This window comes from Manis javanica, chromosome 12, assembly GCF_040802235.1.
Source record: "Manis javanica isolate MJ-LG chromosome 12, MJ_LKY, whole genome shotgun sequence".
Lineage (NCBI taxonomy): Eukaryota > Metazoa > Chordata > Mammalia > Pholidota > Manidae > Manis > Manis javanica.
In genome coordinates this window covers 69,724,503-69,742,918 of record NC_133167.1, presented here as the reverse complement: position 1 = coordinate 69,742,918, position 18,416 = coordinate 69,724,503, and the positions used below count along the sequence as shown (strand labels likewise).

Here is an 18,416-nt window from a genome sequence, read left to right as displayed (position 1 = left end):
ACACCAGATACATTTTCTGGATTATTCTGATAGAAGAAGTTGAAGGGCTGCCCAGAGACTAGAGACGAATGCAGAATGTAGTCACGAGAATAAGATGTAACCAATTGCAGGAAGGCCCGCATGTACAACAGCGCACCCCTGCTCGAGCCACGGAGAAGGTCGCCGGACTAGACCTACATCCTAGGCAGTTATCTTAGGACCCCCACGAGAAAAAAGGAATAAAGAGGGCTTTAAAGAGAGTTCAAGGCTTGCCTCATCACAATTCTGCCCAGCAGGAGCTAACATTGCTGGGTGGAGCGCACCTGAGTCGTGCACCCATCCCTTCCTCCCACGCCTCATACAAGACCTCAACATGCAAAGAAATATGTGACCATCAAAGAGAGGAAAGCACCCTAATACCAAGAGAACAGAAGGAGCAAACCCACAAAACCAACCGTGCAAACAGGTCATTTTCCAAAGTCTGCACAACCGGCTTCCTTAAAACAAGACTAATACAGCAGCGCCATCTCGTGGACGCTGCCCAACCTGCAGGCCCGCTGTCCCCAGGAGAAGCGCCCAGCCTTCAGGAGCCTCGTACCGTGCATTTGTCCTAAGGTTCTGGTGATATCCTGAATGGAGAGTCTCAGCTGCTGCAGGGCTTGGAGCAGGGAGTTCTGGCTGCGCTGCAAGATGGAGTTCACTCCCTGAGCAAGTGCCTGGGAAGGAGATTCACGCACTCAATTCATTCACGTTCACTGAAAGCCTGGGGAGGTGGCGGGCGCTGCAGAGCTGTGGCCATCTGGGAAGGAAGGGCGCGGCCTGCCTTCTGGGCTGTTTGACAGGCCTCCCCTGGACGTGCTCCTGACCAGCATGTGCTGGGAGGTGGGCCTGAGAGCAGGAATCTCTCCGGGCACCTCCCAGACAGACCCGGTTCGGTCTCTCCAGCTCTTCCCCTGATTGCTGCTGCCATACCTCACAGGTGCCCAACTCTATCAATTTGGTCCTTCCTTCGGTACATGGTGATTATCTCTACTTCTGCATCCTGAGCTAAGGCACCCTTCCTCCGGAGCTCTATCTTACATAAACTAAGATTCCCATGGCGCGCTCTGCTCCAGGGCCCTCTCCTCCGAAGCCTTCCTTGTCCCTGCTGGTCTCTACACTACCTGGGCTGCATTTGAAAGACCAAAATATTTTATTCTCTATCTTCAGTGGACCAAGCACATAGATGCGAGGTAAGCGGACCATAGTTTCACTTTTGAGAGTGCAAGGGCCGGCCATAATAATCATGTTCCCTCCTAGTCACCCTATGAGGTCAGAGTAAGCACTCAAAATACGCTTTACCAGGGAAGGTGGCGAGAAAAGACAAAAATCTAGCTCAAATACCTTTAGGCAAGGCCGAAATTCTCTAGCTGATCACTTTGCCTCCACCACCTTTGCCTTACACCAGACTTTCTTTACCTCCCTGATCCCCGAAGGAAATCAAGTCTGCAGCCCCCAAGGGCCAGGTAATCTCAGTCTCAGTGACAGTTCACTTTCCTCTGAGCCTTTGCATAGCATTTCTCTCTGCCAGGAATCAGATGCATGCGCTCTCTCGCTCTCTCTCTCCTATTCCTATACATCACTCAGCTTTTAACTTCAGCTGTCATTTTCCCTGAGAAGCTTTCCCTGATCCTTCAAGCCTGGCTTAGGTTTCACACATCTTTTCATGAACCACTGCTGTTTTTCAGTGTTTTACGGTACATCAACCCGTCTTCCTCCACTGGATCGTGAGCTTCTGTGGGGACCGCAACAATGCCTGCCTCGTCTTCCCGTATCCCCTTGCCTAGAACAATGCACATGTGCTGGAGGGATGAAGGGCCAACTCCAGGTTTTACAGAAGTTGGTATCTCTGTGGGTGAGAACTTAGATCTCCTTAGGCGTAACCCAGTAGGACAAGGCCTGTGCTCACCTATGTTGATTAATTCACTGCAGGTAAAGGTTGTGGGTGGAACGAAACACTCCAACTGATTTCTCATTTTGGAAAGAAAGGAAGTGCCATGAGTGAGACGCTACCTTAATCCCAGGTACGGCCACTTTCTCCACCAAAACAGTCACCAGGATGAAACCACGCAGGCTTTCCCCCCCAGGAAACAACATGATGGTGTCCAAGTTGCTAGGGAGGGAGATGAGCATACTGTTAGAAGGTTTCACGCTGAGTGTGTGAGGCCCACAGGCTGCCGCTGCTCATTTTTGGCTCTTTCTTTCTAGTCTTTTCTTTTTTTTATGCATTGATTATGTAGTTTAAATGCTACCATACAATTTGGGCTTCTTTTGTTTTACTCTAAGCTTTTGAAGTTAGCATGCATTCTCAAGTGAGTGAAGGATTTCTGATAACTTACCTGATATCCAGGGTTCTAGTTAAATTTCAGTTATGGACAACCACAGAGAGAAAAAGAAAAGAAAAGAACAAATCAGTTTGTAAACCAGATATGGCTTCCAGGGCTCACATGTACAGGGGCATGCACACTCGTGGGCAAATGCACGTGTAGACACACACACATCCATTCTCACTTGGGATGTCACAGGTTCAGACTCGACTCTGGGCCCGAAGGGGAGCAGAATATGCCACCCCAAAATAAACCACCTTGGCATATTGTTTATCTGGAATCATCTATGGTAAATAAAAGCTAGTTTGCCTTTGTTGGTTTAATTAAAATATACATGCCTTCAGAGTTATCAGCATTAAATATAATGCAGACATGTGGCGAGTCAAATAAGTTCATATTATCTCTTACAAAATTTGTCAGCAAGGAAAATAGTTTGGGATGATGGCTGACTTTGTCTAAAGTCTCCTGAAGTTTTGTGCACAGTCTAAACATAATCATTAGGACCAAGTGACTCTAATAGCTATAGATGGGTTAAAAGCCCATAGGTGAACTTTTCAGCAGTAAGTATATTTACCAAATATTTTTGGTAACTTAAAGCCTTGGAGTTTTATTAACTTAAGTTAAATGATGGGTACTTATTAACTATCTAGATCATTTCTAGATAAGATAAAATCCTGAGACATTAATTACTGGACACAGATTTATCTACTTTGGGCTTCCTATTACAGAAAAACTAGATATTTGTGTCTGTTAGTAATCATGTCCTGTGCCACACTGAAAGTCCACACTATCAAAAAGCATATGTTTCTAGAAGTTACAAAATGTATTCATAAATTTGCCAAGTTAAAGAATGCTGGTGTAACAGTTCACCCATGCTTATTTCCTAGTTTTCACTAGAAATTAAAGTTTATAAGAGTTAAGAAATTCTAGTGAATACATATAATTAAAGCTACTAGAAATAAGAGAAACAACTTTCTTTGCAAGGAAAGTAGGATATGTTTTGGGGTAAGAAAGGTATGAGGTGTGGAGTTGTATTTTTGTTAAGGGGATAGAAAGCAAATCTGTTTCCTAAAGTAAAAACTGATTATTTCAGAATGGGAAGGAAAAAAAATGAAGGACAAACCAAATGTTTGTAGAAAGTTGGTGGGGGGGGGAATTTGACCTTGTGTAGTCAGACTGGATAAAAATTGAATATAGCTATAAGGTTTTTAAAAAATAAGCTTTAATATCAAAAGTTTGTCTCTACTATTCTTTCATCTGCCAAAAGGACAGAGTTTTCTTGGACTATTGGTCTGCTCTTGATAGAATATTTTAAGAGGTTTTTCTTTACCTTCTAAGTTATCTGCCCAGATCACAAAGATTTCATGTTCTAGTAACATAATGTCCTGTACTTCATGTTGTCTTTCTCAGGTCTTGACTTAACTGAGACTTCGTATTAAGAGCTAAGTTTTGCTTAAAACTATGTAACCTATGTTTGCCTTTAAAATCTTTTGCCACTTTAGTTAAATAGACAATTAAGTATTGTGTTCATAACAATAGGCTTGTATTTAGCCAAGTATCCAAATCTTTTGATAGTTTTGAGAAAGTTTCCCAAATCAAATTCTAAGCAAAGTGTATTGATCTGGCAGTAACTTGGGGTTTTCCACGGAGCCCTAGGACCATCTCAGAAGATTTGTTCTCTCCTTATGAAAAAGAGACATTACACTAAACTAGGTTTATTTTATATGTTAAATTACATGGGGAGCAAATGAGTAATGTCAAACCTCTTTATGTTAGATTTGTGTGGATATACATTATTGATGTAAGTGCTCCAGAAATTCGATAAAATTCCTAAAGTTCTGATAAATCCTAGTATAATGCTATTGGTCATAATTCTAGTTATGATCTTAAAATGTTTTGTGTCACAGAAACAACCAAATTTCCTTGTCAATAAGGACTTCTCATCAGATCTTTAGCTATGGCCATTTTTTAAGTTTTTTTGTCATTTTCAGAGATTATTGTTTCACTCTGATGCTTTTGCAGAATACTTCATCTTCCTAGAGATTCATGGAAAGGACTATTAATTACATGGGACTGAACAAACCGATAAGGATATTTACAATTTTTATATTTTATTTGAAATTTTATTGGTTCTTTTGTTTTTCCAGAAGAAATCTTTTTCTCTTTTCTTTAAAGTTGTATTGGCCATCAGTAAAATATATCTTTGTCAACAAGAATGAAACATTTATCTTTTTCTCCCTACTTGATGCCTCCAGAATTCCAAAACTCTTAGAGGAATATCCTTATTTTCATATTGTCAAGAAGAAAAACACACTTGACAATATGAAAATGATTGTCCAAAATGGAATCCATTATGCTAGGCCAAGCCACCAAACTGGGGCTCAATACCTAACCTGACTGCAGTTTAGGCCCGACCCCCCCCTGGAATGTGGTCTTTACCCATCAATCAGGAGTTTTCTGGCCAACAGCAGTAAGGTCATGTGCCACATGGACCCCCCTCCATTCCCCAAAAGATGGTGAGGTCGTCTGCACTGTAATACCTCCTGCTCTTCCCCCTAAGGGAGGGCGACTTTGCCTAAAACAAACCTTTCTTTTCTTTTGCTAATAACTTTCTTGCTCCACCCCCCTTCCAATAAAAACCTTCCATTCTGTACAGCTGCTCAAGAGCATCTCTCTACTTGCTTAGATGGTATTCTGCCTGGTTCATGAATGGCTTAATAAAACCAGTCAGATCTTCATATTTACTTCGTTGAATTTTTGTTCTTTACCAATTGCAATACAGATATTTACATAAATTCAATAGGAATCCTTTCTCCTTATAACAAATCTATAGGTATTGCATTGATGTAAATGATGGGTCCTTAGGTTGGCTTCCTGACTACAAGAGGCTTTGCAGCAAAACAGACATAAGAGAGCCTATATACACATGTCAAAGCTCATCAAGCTGTACACTAAGATTTGTGCATTTTATTGTATCTCAATAAAAAAATTAAAATAAAATAACCTATATGGTCAACTGTTATTCTTGCTACACTTTGTAAATAAACAGACTAATTTTAATGAGACTAAAGTTCATTTGGAAACAAATTAGTATTGCTTTGATTACATTTGAAGGAAATGGAGATAACTGTAGGAAAAAATATGTTTCATGTAAAGCTATGATGCACCCTTGTGAATATCAGATTCTAGGGCTGTTATTTGTCTTTGAGATTTCTTTTCTACCTGTAAACTAGCTGGATTCTGAGTTCTTCTAGCTTCCCCCAATATTTGGCTACATCTCTTTATACTAATATTTGCAATTTTCTCCCACGTTGAACTAGGACCCACTAAAAACAAAAGCTGGCCTTTGCCCTGCAGCCCTATGCCTGCATGTAAATGAGTTGGTATGACCTTCAGGGACATCATAACTCATGGCTAGGTGATCTTCATGCCTGTTTCCCTGCGGGCCGCTCAGTTTGCCTAAACACCCAATGGCATCATCAGAGACACTCAAACTGCAAAAGATGCTTCAACCCTGACTTCCAGAAATCTCAGCTGGCGGCCTCCTGGGCTCAGACACCGGTTTATAATTTGCTCCAGTCATGCATGAGCCTTGGTCTTTCATTTGTTTCTACAGGAATGCCACATTACATACCTGATTTCTTGCACAATATAGGCCTAACTTTCAGAGTCCAACTGCATTACAACTTACTAAAACGAGACACAACTGTTTAACTGAACTAACCTGTTTTCAAGATTATGAAATTAATTCAATGACATAATGAATCAATCTACTGACTTGGCTTATGGAGTATGACACTTTTTACAGTTTCACAGGCAAGACTAAAGGGGAACAGAATATAGCACCCCAAAATATGCCCCTCTGGCATACTGATTAATTTGAATTAAAGTTACTTAAGAAATACCCAGTGTAAGAACACGGACTTTCTTGGACCCTCTGAAAGCAGGAAATGAGTTCCCCGTGTGAAACATGTTCTCCCTGAACCAGGAGGGTAGAAGCCATCTTAATCACCAGACGTGGGGCATCAACGAACCTTATCACTGCCTCACCAGCTCACTACCCGAAGTCCAAATCCCTTTGTCTTGTCAATGCTCCACAGATTTGTTTTCCTGTCTAAAAGGGATAAAAACTGCCTTTTCTGGTCACTTCTTTGGATCTTATGTTTTCACGTGCTCCTATATGTACAAAATCAACTTTGTTTTTCTCCTGTTAGTCTGTTTTATGTTAAATTATCAGACCAACCAAAGAATGTAGAGAAGAAGGAGGGAAGTTCTCCACACTTACAGGCCACTGTGGCAGAGTGAGTCAGATCGCAGCTCACACACGAGGCCCACAGCTGGCCTCTGGCCATCACGACAAATTATCTCCTGCTTTTATGTACTTGTAATTACCACAAACCCACATTGTTGCTATGACTTTCTGTTCACCTTTTAGCACCTACCTTGGATCAAGTTCCGCCCCCTCGTCAATTCTGTTTGCCAATTTTGAAAGCCTGCATTGATGGAATTTCTTTGGCATTCTCAAGGGCTTATTGTTTGTGTCACTCTGATATTTTTCATCACTGCTTTTTCTTACTGTTTTAACATTCTGGGTGCACTTAGTTTCCATTTCATTTCTTCACAGTGCTTGGCCCTGTGCTAGAAATATTTAAAAACTCCAAAAAATAATTACCAAGCCGATTAACTGCTGAGCCCTGGGACAGCGTCCATGTCTCTGGGATCAAACTATCCTGTACTCTCATTCAAGAAGAAACTAGCTTTTTGTTGTATTCTTGACTTCACCATCCCAGGCCAGCCATACCTCACCCTCCTCTGCTCCTCTCTCTTTGACTCAGAAATCCAGCTTATTCAACATTGAATGCCTTGATCAGAATAATTTCTGCACAGATGTTTACCATATCTTCCCATCCAAATTCTGAGCAAGATTCAGCAGCTTTCCATGAGAATATTGGTCACCAACTTTGTTACTAAAGCAGAATCAGTCATAATTAATAATTATAGAAAATGTAAAATTCCAGGGCTCATAGTTTCTTAGAGAGACGAGCTAACCTCATCTCACGTCCTCCAAGGGGCATGTAAGTGAGTCCTAAAAGCTATGTTGCCTGTTAAGTGCCTAATCCTTTAAAGTAGATTCCTATCGTCTCTGGAAAAACTGGTGGCTCCCCACAGCCCTGATGGTGAGGAAGTTCCTCTCCTCTAACCTAAATTTCCCTTTAGCCATTTTAATAAATCACAAAAGTATTATCTCTCACATCCACAACCTGAAAATGTGGCTGCAATAATCAAGTCCAAAGGGAACACTTCACCTCTTTCACCCCCATTCTGGCTTTACTGGCATTTCTTGTTTGTCAAAAACTCATGCTGTTTCTTCTTTAGACAAATTCCCATGCTCCCACCCCACTTGTGGAATGAATGATGCCAGGTGGGTGAAATAGGCAGCATTATTAATCAAATTCTCTATCCGATGTACCTAAGGCACCTACTCTCACTTCATCCATGGTCATTCATTCACAATCACTATGTAAAATGACTTTTTTGAAGTCCCTGGTCCTAAATTGACTTGAACAGAGGGTGTCTTAGGGAGTAGGATACAGTGTTCTGAGAAACAATGAGTAAAGTCTGTTGATGTAGAAGCTTGCAGGTCAGTCTGAGAAATTCAGATTTGATACAGAAGCAACAAGAAAAAGTAGCCTGCACCCTTATCTTCAGGGTGGGCTGACAGGAAACCTCTGAGAACTTGATTTTTTGCTTGGGTTCAAGTTGATCCCTTCTTTGGAACCATAAAGCAGAAGACAGGCTTGATCTGTCTCTGATCTCTAATCAATGGGCCTTTGGTGTTGGGAGAGTAAAAGCCACAAGACAGCCCTTGACTCGGTTTCAATCTGCTCGGATCCTAAACCCTGTCTCCCCGCCTTACCTTTCAGGATTCCTAGTCATCCAGTTTGTCAGCACCAAGTCCGAGTGGACCAGGATAGGAGGGAGCCCCAGCTGCCTGGAGACTTCCACAAAGGGAAGGGCAAGACTTCTGGGCAGAACCTTTCAGATATAAAGCCAGACAATTAGAATATTCTAGAAAGAATGCAGCGGAGGAAGTAATCATGGCTATCTTTCATTCCAGCATTCTGTGGTAGAGAAATGGCCTGGGGATAAATCTGGGATGAGCTGAGGGCCCATATACGCCCACCTCCTCTCCTATGTTCTTCCTGTCAGCAACCTAATGGTTATATTGTTTATAAGTACAGTATGAAAGATACACGTTAAACTTAAATTACACCTTAAATTGTACATATGTGTGATTTCAATTACAAAACTGGAACACATAGGTACACATATAGTATAAAATAATCCCTGAAAATTGACTATGCAAAGAAGGGCATTACCAAATGTTTAAGCATGAATTGATGGCTGAAGTGATGAGCACTGGGGAAAAAAAATTGTCTCATTCTCTGTATCTATCTACTTATCTATACACAGGTATACAGTCAACCGTTGAACAACACAGGTTTAGGGATGCTGACCCCCGTCCACATATAACTTTCAACTTAACTACTAATAGCCTACTGTTGATTTTAAGGTGGCAAATGACACGATAGACTAGTATCTACACATATTTCATGCATTCATAACATACCTTTTTCTTAATGTTTTTATTGTTCCTAGGCTTCACAGTTCATCTGTGAGTTTTTTCAAATGGTTGCAAATCTCCAAGACAGCTTCCAATATAATGAAACAAATCCATGTGTAAGTGGATCTGTGCAGTTCAAACCCAAGTTGTTCAGGGTTAAGTGTATACATGTAGCTATGTAGATATGTGTGTATGTTTGTCTAAAACTAAAAGCACATATTTATGAGTGTGTATGTGAATGTATACACACACATACATTTATGTGTACTTGGGGAGAGGGATGGGAGAGGGGACACTGCAACCTGTCTGGTAGCCAAATCTGTCGCTCACCCCATAGGTTCACTTCAAGTAAGCCACCTCAAGACAGCCCCCATTCACCCCTGTGATGTCTGAGAAACACTCTGAAAAGGCTTTTCTACCCACAAATCCAGAAAAGCTTCTCAGAGACACCAGGAGGCAGTCTCTGTCTGTGAACAAGGCTGAATTCATGTAGATTGAATGCTCCCTTTCTCTCATTTCCATTTCTACTTCCCCCCAAGACAGAAGCATCTATTCAGGAAGACCTGCTTCTGCTTCTGCTTCTGCTTTCCCTTGGATTTTTAGGTTGACTCAGGACAGACTGTTTTTTAGGTAGAAAGCAATGAGCTTCAGAGTGTTTTAAAATTCACACTGAAGGTTAGCTTTCCTCGGGAGGCAGCCAATCAGCAGGGCCGTGTAGCAGTGAGTGGTCTACTTAGCTGAACAAATAAAGAAGGAGGTAAGAAGAAAGTAAGAGCTGATCACTGGAGGCTGAGAAGTGCAAGGACACACCTCGCAGCTGGAGGCCGCCTCCCCTGGCACCCTTGCCTCCCCCTTCCCCGCTGAGGGTTCTGGTTCAGAGAGCCGGAGAGGTGGGGAGGCCCAGGGAGACCTCTGCGGCGTGCCTAGATTTCAAACTTCCCCACAGCAGACACACTACTTTTTAAAGTTAGATGCTGACATTTAAAGTCTGAATCAGCTCTGTATTTTCCTTTTCTTTCCTTTCTTACTTTCTTTTCCTTTTCTCATGAGGAGTCTCCTATGTTTACTCAAAAGGTCCAGAAGAAGGGTCAGCGGGCAAACAAAATAGGCATGGGGTGCCAGTTAATCAGGGAGTATGAAAACAGGGGTACCTCCCTGATTCTGGAAAAGGTACATTTATAAAAAATGAAGGCAAGTAGCCATTCATACTGCAGCTAGTGAAACTCAGAGATTTCATGTCTCAAGTTTCAGGTTGAAACTATAAGAAGTTATGCAAAGACTCAGAAGATATTTAAGTAAATTATTAAGAGACAGACCAATAATTGGTAGAAAGAAAGAACTATTACAAAAAAGAAGATTAGTGTTGTAAATTATAACTGGTGCCTCTGGGGAAAGAAGGTTACATTCATGAAGTCAGAAGGTCTGGATCTGATGTTAGATTTTCCACTAACAGGCATTCTGACCTTGGACAAGGAATTTAATTTCTGTAGTTCTCAGCTGTCTGTAAAATGGGCACAGAGAGACTAAATTTACTTTACAGAATTGTGAAAATCTAGTGAGATAACTTAGGTGTGCGGGAGTACAAAATGCTGTGAAATGTAAGCTATTGTTATAGCAGGTAGATAGCCAGACATGAACAAGGAAGGGGTTAGGGACTTTGACTGGTGTTTACATTCAGTTAGATGCTTGTTTATATTCTAAAGACTCCTTGTAAATTATTCTCTAGGACCTGGGGAGGGAAGGTACAGATAAAAGACCTGGTAAAACTGAGTGGTTCCAACATGGAAGAGAGGTTGACCCTTACTTCACTTCTAAATACCTTATATGCTCATTAGCATACTAAAAATCATGCCCCTTGGCCCCATGACAGTCGAGGCTGACCATCTAGCGACAAAAGGAGGGTGTCACCCGAAACCTGGAAATCCCCTCTCTACTCCAAGAAACCCCACCTACCCCGAAGAATATTTCACCCCTGCTTCAACTCCAGCTAGGAGACACCACCCCAAACCTGCCCGTGCTGCCCACCTGTGCACGCGGCCACACTCCCCCGGTGAGTGTGTGCTTTTTCCTTACTACATGGCTCTGTGCCTGTACCTGCCCCACTTGCTCGTGAATTCCTTTTCAAGAATTCAGAGTCAAGAGCCCTCTGCCGGGTTGAGGTCTTACCTAGCATGCAAGGAGATGCCCCCAGATTAGATTTCCTGACAACACTATCGTCATGATTTTTATGAGCTCTCTTCAAATGCAACTCTTCAAACATCTTTGGAAGCAAGTGCCAGAAAAAAATTGATCTGAAAGGTAGTAAAAGGGAGAGAAGGCTACAGATGCTAAAGAAAATTAATCTCCTAATCACGGGGAGAAAAAAGTCTCTCATTTAGTTGGGTTCTTGCCTCCCTTCAACTGATATCCACAGGAAAGAACAAGACAGGAACCATTTTCCAGGAACGCGCTGCAATGCCGAGCAGAGTGTATTCCAGGCCAGCAAACATGCCAGATGACAAAATAGTCATCCCTGTGTCCCTTACCTCTCCGGGCTGTGTCTCTCCTTCCTGCCAGACATAGCCCATGGTAATAAAGCTCAGGACCAAGTGGGCGAGGCGCTGTTCCCGGTAACCCTTAAGGAACTGGCAGTTCAGAAGGGGCATCTGTTCAAGAGAATGTCCAGAAATTATCAGTAGCCAGGGTGGGGGTGGGCAACGGCTCTGTGATGTGAAGGGTTCCCTGAGTGTAAGGATGGGCTCCGTTTTGGTGACAGAGCTGAAAGCGTCCGTGTACACCCAGCTGTCCCGATCCCGGGATCCTGCAGCAGCAGCGGTGTTTCAGATGGCGTTGCTCAGGAAGTACCCAACTGCCCCACCTCAGCCCCCAACCTGTCTCCATGGCTGCTCACCATCACTGAAGTGACAACTCGGTTGGAGTGCTCTGGAATAATTGACTCCCCAGACAGAGAGCATTTATCAAATGGGGTCTCGCAGGGCAACTTTTACAATCCTGTCTTATCAAAGCACCTCTGCTTAACTTGGTACCATTTGATCCTAAAAACAGCCCTATGCTGTGGTTCCTCTCTCCACTTAACTCCTAAGTTACAATCAGCCCAGTGGAGTGAAGAATTTGACCAAGGCCCCGAGGGAGGCAGCTGAGCCGGCCAACCTTTGCTCCCGGCTGGTGTGAACACTGACCCTGGAGAGGTCTCTCCGCCTCTTCATGCCTGTTTCCTCAAAATGTGTCATCAGGGGGCTTAAAGATGGTGTTCTCATGGAAAGGCAACATCCCGGACATAAGTTAATCGTTGTTGACAATCTGCCCCTCCATAATATTGCCAGTTCCTCAGTGTTGCCTGTGTTGGCCCTGCCTGTCTTGGCTGCCACTTCCAGGCACACGGTTCTCCCTGCTCCTCTCTTTGCTTCCCCAGCTCTAGGCACAGCCTGGTTTCTCTTTCCAGATGCAGCTTTCTGAGTCCTAAGAGCCAGAAGGCGGGGTGAGCATCCAGTGTATCCCTTTAAGCTCCAGGAAGTGCCGGTGGGGCTCAGACCTGCCACTCCTCCAGCCCTGGCTTCTGAGGACCCACACCTGGAGCCTGTGCCGGGGAAGCCTTCCTCCACTCTCCGCTAGGGGGCAGCATTTCCGTATCGGTCAGCTCCATGCCAGCCAACATGTCCCTTCCTCCCCAAAACGCCCAGAGATAAAATGGCAAACGCAATGTGCCCTAGGCTTGAGACCTGGGGAAGGGAGGAGTAGGCTGCTAAGATGTTGCACTTTAACAGGAACTAGCCTGAGAATTCTAACAGTAGTGTTAGAGAACAAAATTCAAAAGAGTAAATTTGGAGATGTAATTGTCTTTACTAAGTGACTCATGAATCAGGCAGCGTCCCATATAGCAAGTTGTCTTGCCAATGAGCTTCAGCCCCAGGCAAGTTCACTACGGATTCAGGGAGCCAGAGAAATGACAATGGAATGCTCTTGGGGTAAAAGGGTTGATACCTAGTTTTATTCTCCTGCCAATAGGTGGAGCACTAGAAACACAACTGCATCCATCAGTCTGCAGGTCTGTAATCCACCTCGATCTCTGCCTCCGCCTAGAGGCTCTTATAAAGTGACTCAGTAGTAGCTCATTGCCTACAGGTGCGGAAGCAGTAGCCTAGCAGGAGGTCAATTACATCATCAAGTAGTTTAGGTTCAGGTAAAGATCCCAGCTATATGAACGTCCATTTTCCCCACACAAGTACAGACATGCTCCAAGGAGTTGTACAAAATCAAGGTTTTTATAGGAAGGGGTGGGAAAGCAAAAAGTTATCAACAAAAGAAAATGATTGTTTCAGGCAGGGTCACTTTCCCTTAGGGGGAAAGGAGAGAGTCTTATCATGCAGAGATCCCTGGCTTCTTCGCTTTCTTTGTGGGGGGAGGTGGATGGAGAGTGAGACAAGGGCCCTGGCTTTAGACAAGAGTAGGGTGAGGGCCTCCTGAAAAGAAGCAAAGCAAGTAAATCACAGTCAGAACAATGTAACAATGTGCAAGGAAACCCCTCCAAAACTCTGTGTTAAACATTAAGCAAAGTCAGAGTCACATTAATTCTCTAGGGTAAAAATATCAAACTAGGAATATAGGCATTCTTCAGTGAGATCAGTTAAAGCCCAAAAAGCCAGGAGTAACTTGGCCTGGGATGTTTGAATATTCCCCAGATAAAGGAAAGTATCTCATATCTTGTCAACGGGTTTCAGCCCCTGGCAAGTTCGCTGTGGATTCAGTGTGACCAAAGAAATTGACAGCAAAACGTTCTTTGGGGTGAAAGGGTTTATTACACGACTTGTTCTCCTGGCGGTAGGTCAAGCACTGACGTCTCTAGCTCCACGCAGAGCACTGGACCGAGCTCTCTATATAGCACAATAATAGCTTATTGCCTAAAGATGTGGAAGTGGTAGCCTAGCAACAGGCCTAACTGGCCTACATCATCAGGTGGTTCAAGTTCAGTAAGGATCCTGGCCATAGGAACCCCAACTTCTCCACACTCAGCATAGCCCATGTCTTTATTGTGTCAATTAAATCATGTCATTGTAAGATTCACTTTAGCCTGCTAAAAGGTCCACCTTATTTTTTTTAACTTCAACTATAGCTATTTTTCCTCCTCCATCCCCTAATTAAGTAATTTGCAAACTGGGCAGTTAATTTAGTGAGCAAGCCTAGCCATAAACAACATCGTAAAAGCAGAAAGGATTCCACCTTAAAGCTAAGACTGTATTTTAAAACCCAGGAAGTTAACAAGATTCTTAACTTATTCTTCAGCAAACAGACAATAACTCAGCCCACCGTAGGGGCAGGGCAGGTGGTCTTGATTGATACGCTCCCAGAGGGATGCTGCCATCCGGGGAAGGAATCAGAGCAGTAAATTTCTTGTGTTAAGTTAATTTGCAAAATTATCTGAAATAGAAAAGTTGTAATGTTTCATCAAAGATGAATATTTGGGGGACCACTTAGCAAGTCCGCACCCCTAGCCCTTTACCACATTCCTGAAAATCCCCAACCATTTATAAATCCCCTAAGCAGTGCACAACCACAGACTCCCTAGTCCCCTTCTGAGGTGCACCAGGAGCTCTTTCCTCTCACTTTATCTCTAAATAAAGCCTCTCCCTGGCTTTCCTGCCTTGAGTGTTTGTGAAGTTCATTGTTTGACTCCCCAAACAAGTACCCTGGCATCAAGAAGACCCATGTGACATATTACCTCAAGGGTGCTGACCAGAAAAATACCTGATTAACTTTTAAAAGGTCACATTCCTGGAACTGGTTGAAAGTAATAAAGTCTTGGTTTGGTGGACAAATGACTCCATCAGGGCTTGTTGCTTTTTTAACAATAGTTATTTATGAAGTATGTGTTATAAGGCTCTTACTAAAAAATGTCCTAGGCACAAAGGCTAAAAACTTTCCAGTCAGGATGGACAGAGAGGGTAAGATATTTGCCCAGGGTCACAAAGCCAGGGTGCTACTCCAGTTCCACAGACCATAATCTTGCTCTTTCAAGTGAGCACTACCTCTTAGGAATATGAGAGTCACATGTATAATTTAAATTTTCCAAGCAGCCACATTTTTTAAAAATAGTAAAAAGAAATAGGTGAAATTTGTTTTAATGACATATTTCATCTAGATCAATATGCCTACATTGTTATCAATACATAGTCAATGTGAAAAATATTGAAGTATTTTATAGTCTTTTTTTATAACATAGGGACCGAGGACAAAGGGAAAATGGAAGTTCCATGGCCAGGATCCTCGCCTGATACCCACTCTGTACGTGCAATGAGGTAACACTTAGCCTACTGCACAAGCTCATGCTTGCACACCCCTTAGTAATAAGCCATCACTGCCATTATGGCTGTAATGAAGAGTTCTGCCTGGTGCTGAGGGCAGAGAGACATGGGAGAGCAAAGCCTAGAGAAGAACAGAGAGCAGAGACTTAGGCTTGGTGGGGCAGAGGCACATGTGGTTCTAGCGTTTGACCTGCCACCGCGAGAGTAAAGCTTGGCAAGATCCCCTTTTTACACAAAATGTTCCGTTGTCTTTTATCAGTCTCACTATATCCACAGTGAAGTTACCCAGGGGCTGAAACCCTCAGGTGAGACACCACCCCAGGATGCTCCATAGCAGCACCCAGATTATTCTGAGCTGAGTACCAACCATCAAGGCCCAAAAGACTCAGAAACTTTTACCTCCCACCGGCCCAACTGCATAAAAGAATCCAGATGGTGGAACTGCTTCAGGAAGAGGGCCGGGGCCTTGGCTCTCCTAGAATGCCGGCCAGGGAGAGCAGACAGGGAGGGTGTGGCTGAGTCTGTTAAAAATTCTCTCTGTGCTCCATTTGTTTCTGTGTGGCTCATCAAGTATTTTGTTTATCAACCATTTATGCTTTCCATATTCCTGTGAATTCCCTCCCTTTCCCTTGGAAGTCTCAGGCCCCTACCCCCTTTTCTTTGGTTCAGGATGACCGATATTCCTCATTCTTCCTGACTGTCTTTGGACCCGTATCTGTGACTGCCCTGTGCATATGCAATTAAACTTTGGCTTTTTTCTCCTGTTCATCTGCCTCATATCAATTTAATTCTTAGACCAGCTCAAAGAATCTTGGGGGGCAGAGGAAATTTCTTCCTCACCAACAATAGTGAGCCTTCAAAATAGAGTATCTTCCATCTCAGTTTTTCCTAGCCAGATTTCAAGAGCTCAACAACCACCAGTGGCTACCGGCTAAGAACAATGGAGCCTTAAGGTAAAGGAATAATGTCCAAGTTGAGAGAGAATGTCCCTCTAGGCTTAAGGTTTTTCTGGAAACTCCTTGCACATTTCTAGAGTCCCTGGGCTCTGCCCTCCATGCAAGTATACAAATTACAAAAAAAGAAAAAAGAACTTAGAGCAAAAGACAAAACAAAGTATTAGGGATTTTTTTTCCCCAAAAAATAGATAAAATGGTTAGGGAGAGAGTATCGTAAACATTATTTCCCTCCGTAAGATAGTCAACTTGGTTTTGTGCAAAAGACAACTATTATGTCAAGATGAAATCAAACTGAACTGGTTCTGCAAAGCGTTTACGCTCCACCTTATAATAGAACACTTTGCAGAACCAGTTCAGTTTGATTTCATCTTGACATAATAGTTGTCTTTTGCACTTCACAACAGTGAGCTGGCATATTTTCTGATTTCTTAATACTCATTCTAATCTTGTTTGGGGCAAGCATGAAGGAGACTGGTTTGAGAACACTTCAGTTATTATACAAAAGGAGGAGTCCATATATCCCCAGTTTGGTCTCAGTAAGCCTCCTCTGGCCAGCATTGGCCTCGCTGAATGACAGCTTCATTAGTCGCCCATTACTTCACTGGTGCCAACATTAAAGTATTTAAAAAGTGCTACCGTTAGCCCTTTTTTATTGTCTGATGAGAGTGTAGCTTTTGATGTCTTTTGAAAAATGTATTTTAAAAATGTGTATACAACTAATGGAATGTCACTGTAAAAAAAACCAAATACCTACATATATAAATACACAAATATAATATACATATGTACACAAATACATACATGTAATATAGAGTAGAAAATGATTTTTACTAACCTCAGTATCACTCTACAGACATAACCTCCACTAAAAGTTCAGTCTCTCTACTTCTACCTTTCTATCTATAAATTTTAATTATACCATCATATTTAAACTGTTATATATTAAATATATATTGTTATTGTACACATATTTAGGTACATTTGATATCATCATATTAGTTATGCATTTGTATACATCAGATACAGTTTTATACTGTTATACATCTTTTTTTTAGTAAACTACACACAACTATGCACACACACGCACAGCAAGAGAGGAAAGAAACGCCCATATACATTGTAATTCTGCTCTCTTATTCATAACATGGGAGAATTTTTGTGAGGACTTTTGAAATAGCCCTTTCATATTTCCTACCATACAGTAATGTTCAATACATATTTATTCGTCCCTCCAATCTCTTCTCTATGTGTCTGAATCTCACCAGTTCAGAGCACCATGTGATTTCAGAGATGTAAGAAATGTTTTCTACCCTCCAAAATTTTCCCTGCTACAAAAACCCCATAAGAGATACAGGAGATGTATAGATCGCCAGAGTCTATAAAGGTAGAAAACAAAACCTAAGAATTTATGTTCCTGTTACATAAAGTCTCACTGACATGACCAAAGAAATACAAAAAGAAGAAGAAAGAAAAACAGCTGTAAGTGCAGGAAAACAAAAGAAAGCAGAGCAGTGGGAAAAAATCTAAAGGATTTCTTGTGTCCTATTAAGCAGACTAGATCAGATTCACAAACAAGTCTGTAAAGCCAAACCAAACATTCAACCAAAGCAGCAAGAAGACCCCCTGGAGACTGTCTGCCCCACCTCTGACGAGCAGGGCATAGAAGCAAAGGGGGAGCCTGGGCAGTTTGCAGGAAGGCAGATTAAGGTTCCATTTGTGACCCACACCGTCCTCTGTACCAGGTTTTCTTCAGCCTTATTCCATTCAATCGTCGTGAGTAGAGGGAAGAACTTCCTGAGCTGGTGTTCTCCGTGTGTTAAACATCAGTGAGACAAAGCCCAGCTGACTTCTGGCTGCTGAAAACATGGGATATGAAAAGACAGCGTAGTATGGAGAGAAATTAAGCCCCTGAAACATCTCCGGGGTTGAATAGTGCCCACCCCTGAGAAACCAAGTCCACTCAGAATCTGTGAATGAGACCTTATTTGGAAAGAGGGTCTTTACTGATGTAATCAGGATAAATGAGGTCATACTGCATCAGGGTCCATTTTAAATGCAATATGACTGGTGTCCTTATAAGAAGAAGGCAGTTTGGACACAGACACACAGGAAAGAACCACCTGAAGATACAGGCAGAGATTGTAGTGACGTGATGGTGAGGGAGATGGGGCCTTTGGAAGGTGTATTAGGG

General features: G+C 42.6%; 1 protein-coding gene across 8 annotated transcripts in view; it reads right to left on the bottom strand.

Annotated features, from left to right (window-relative positions):
• The window catches only part of IDO2 (indoleamine 2,3-dioxygenase 2), a 55,562-nt gene that overhangs the window by 17,000 nt on the left and 20,146 nt on the right, over nucleotides 1-18,416 (bottom strand). For 4 of the 8 annotated variants that reach the window (XM_073218829.1, XM_073218830.1, XM_017661882.3 and 1 more), the window contains 5 exons: nucleotides 11,496-11,615; nucleotides 8,263-8,381; nucleotides 2,358-2,372; nucleotides 2,032-2,131; nucleotides 578-695 (listed from right to left, as the gene is read on the bottom strand). In XM_073218829.1, the coding sequence (XP_073074930.1) occupies nucleotides 578-695; nucleotides 2,032-2,131; nucleotides 2,358-2,372; nucleotides 8,263-8,381; nucleotides 11,496-11,615 (472 nt within the window). Of the gene's footprint in view, nucleotides 1-577; nucleotides 696-2,031; nucleotides 2,132-2,357; nucleotides 2,373-8,262; nucleotides 8,382-11,495; nucleotides 11,616-17,964; nucleotides 18,082-18,416 lie in introns of all 8 variants that reach the window. The other 4 variants (XM_017661887.3, XM_037008498.2, XM_017661885.3 and 1 more) reach the window with 2 other exon arrangements.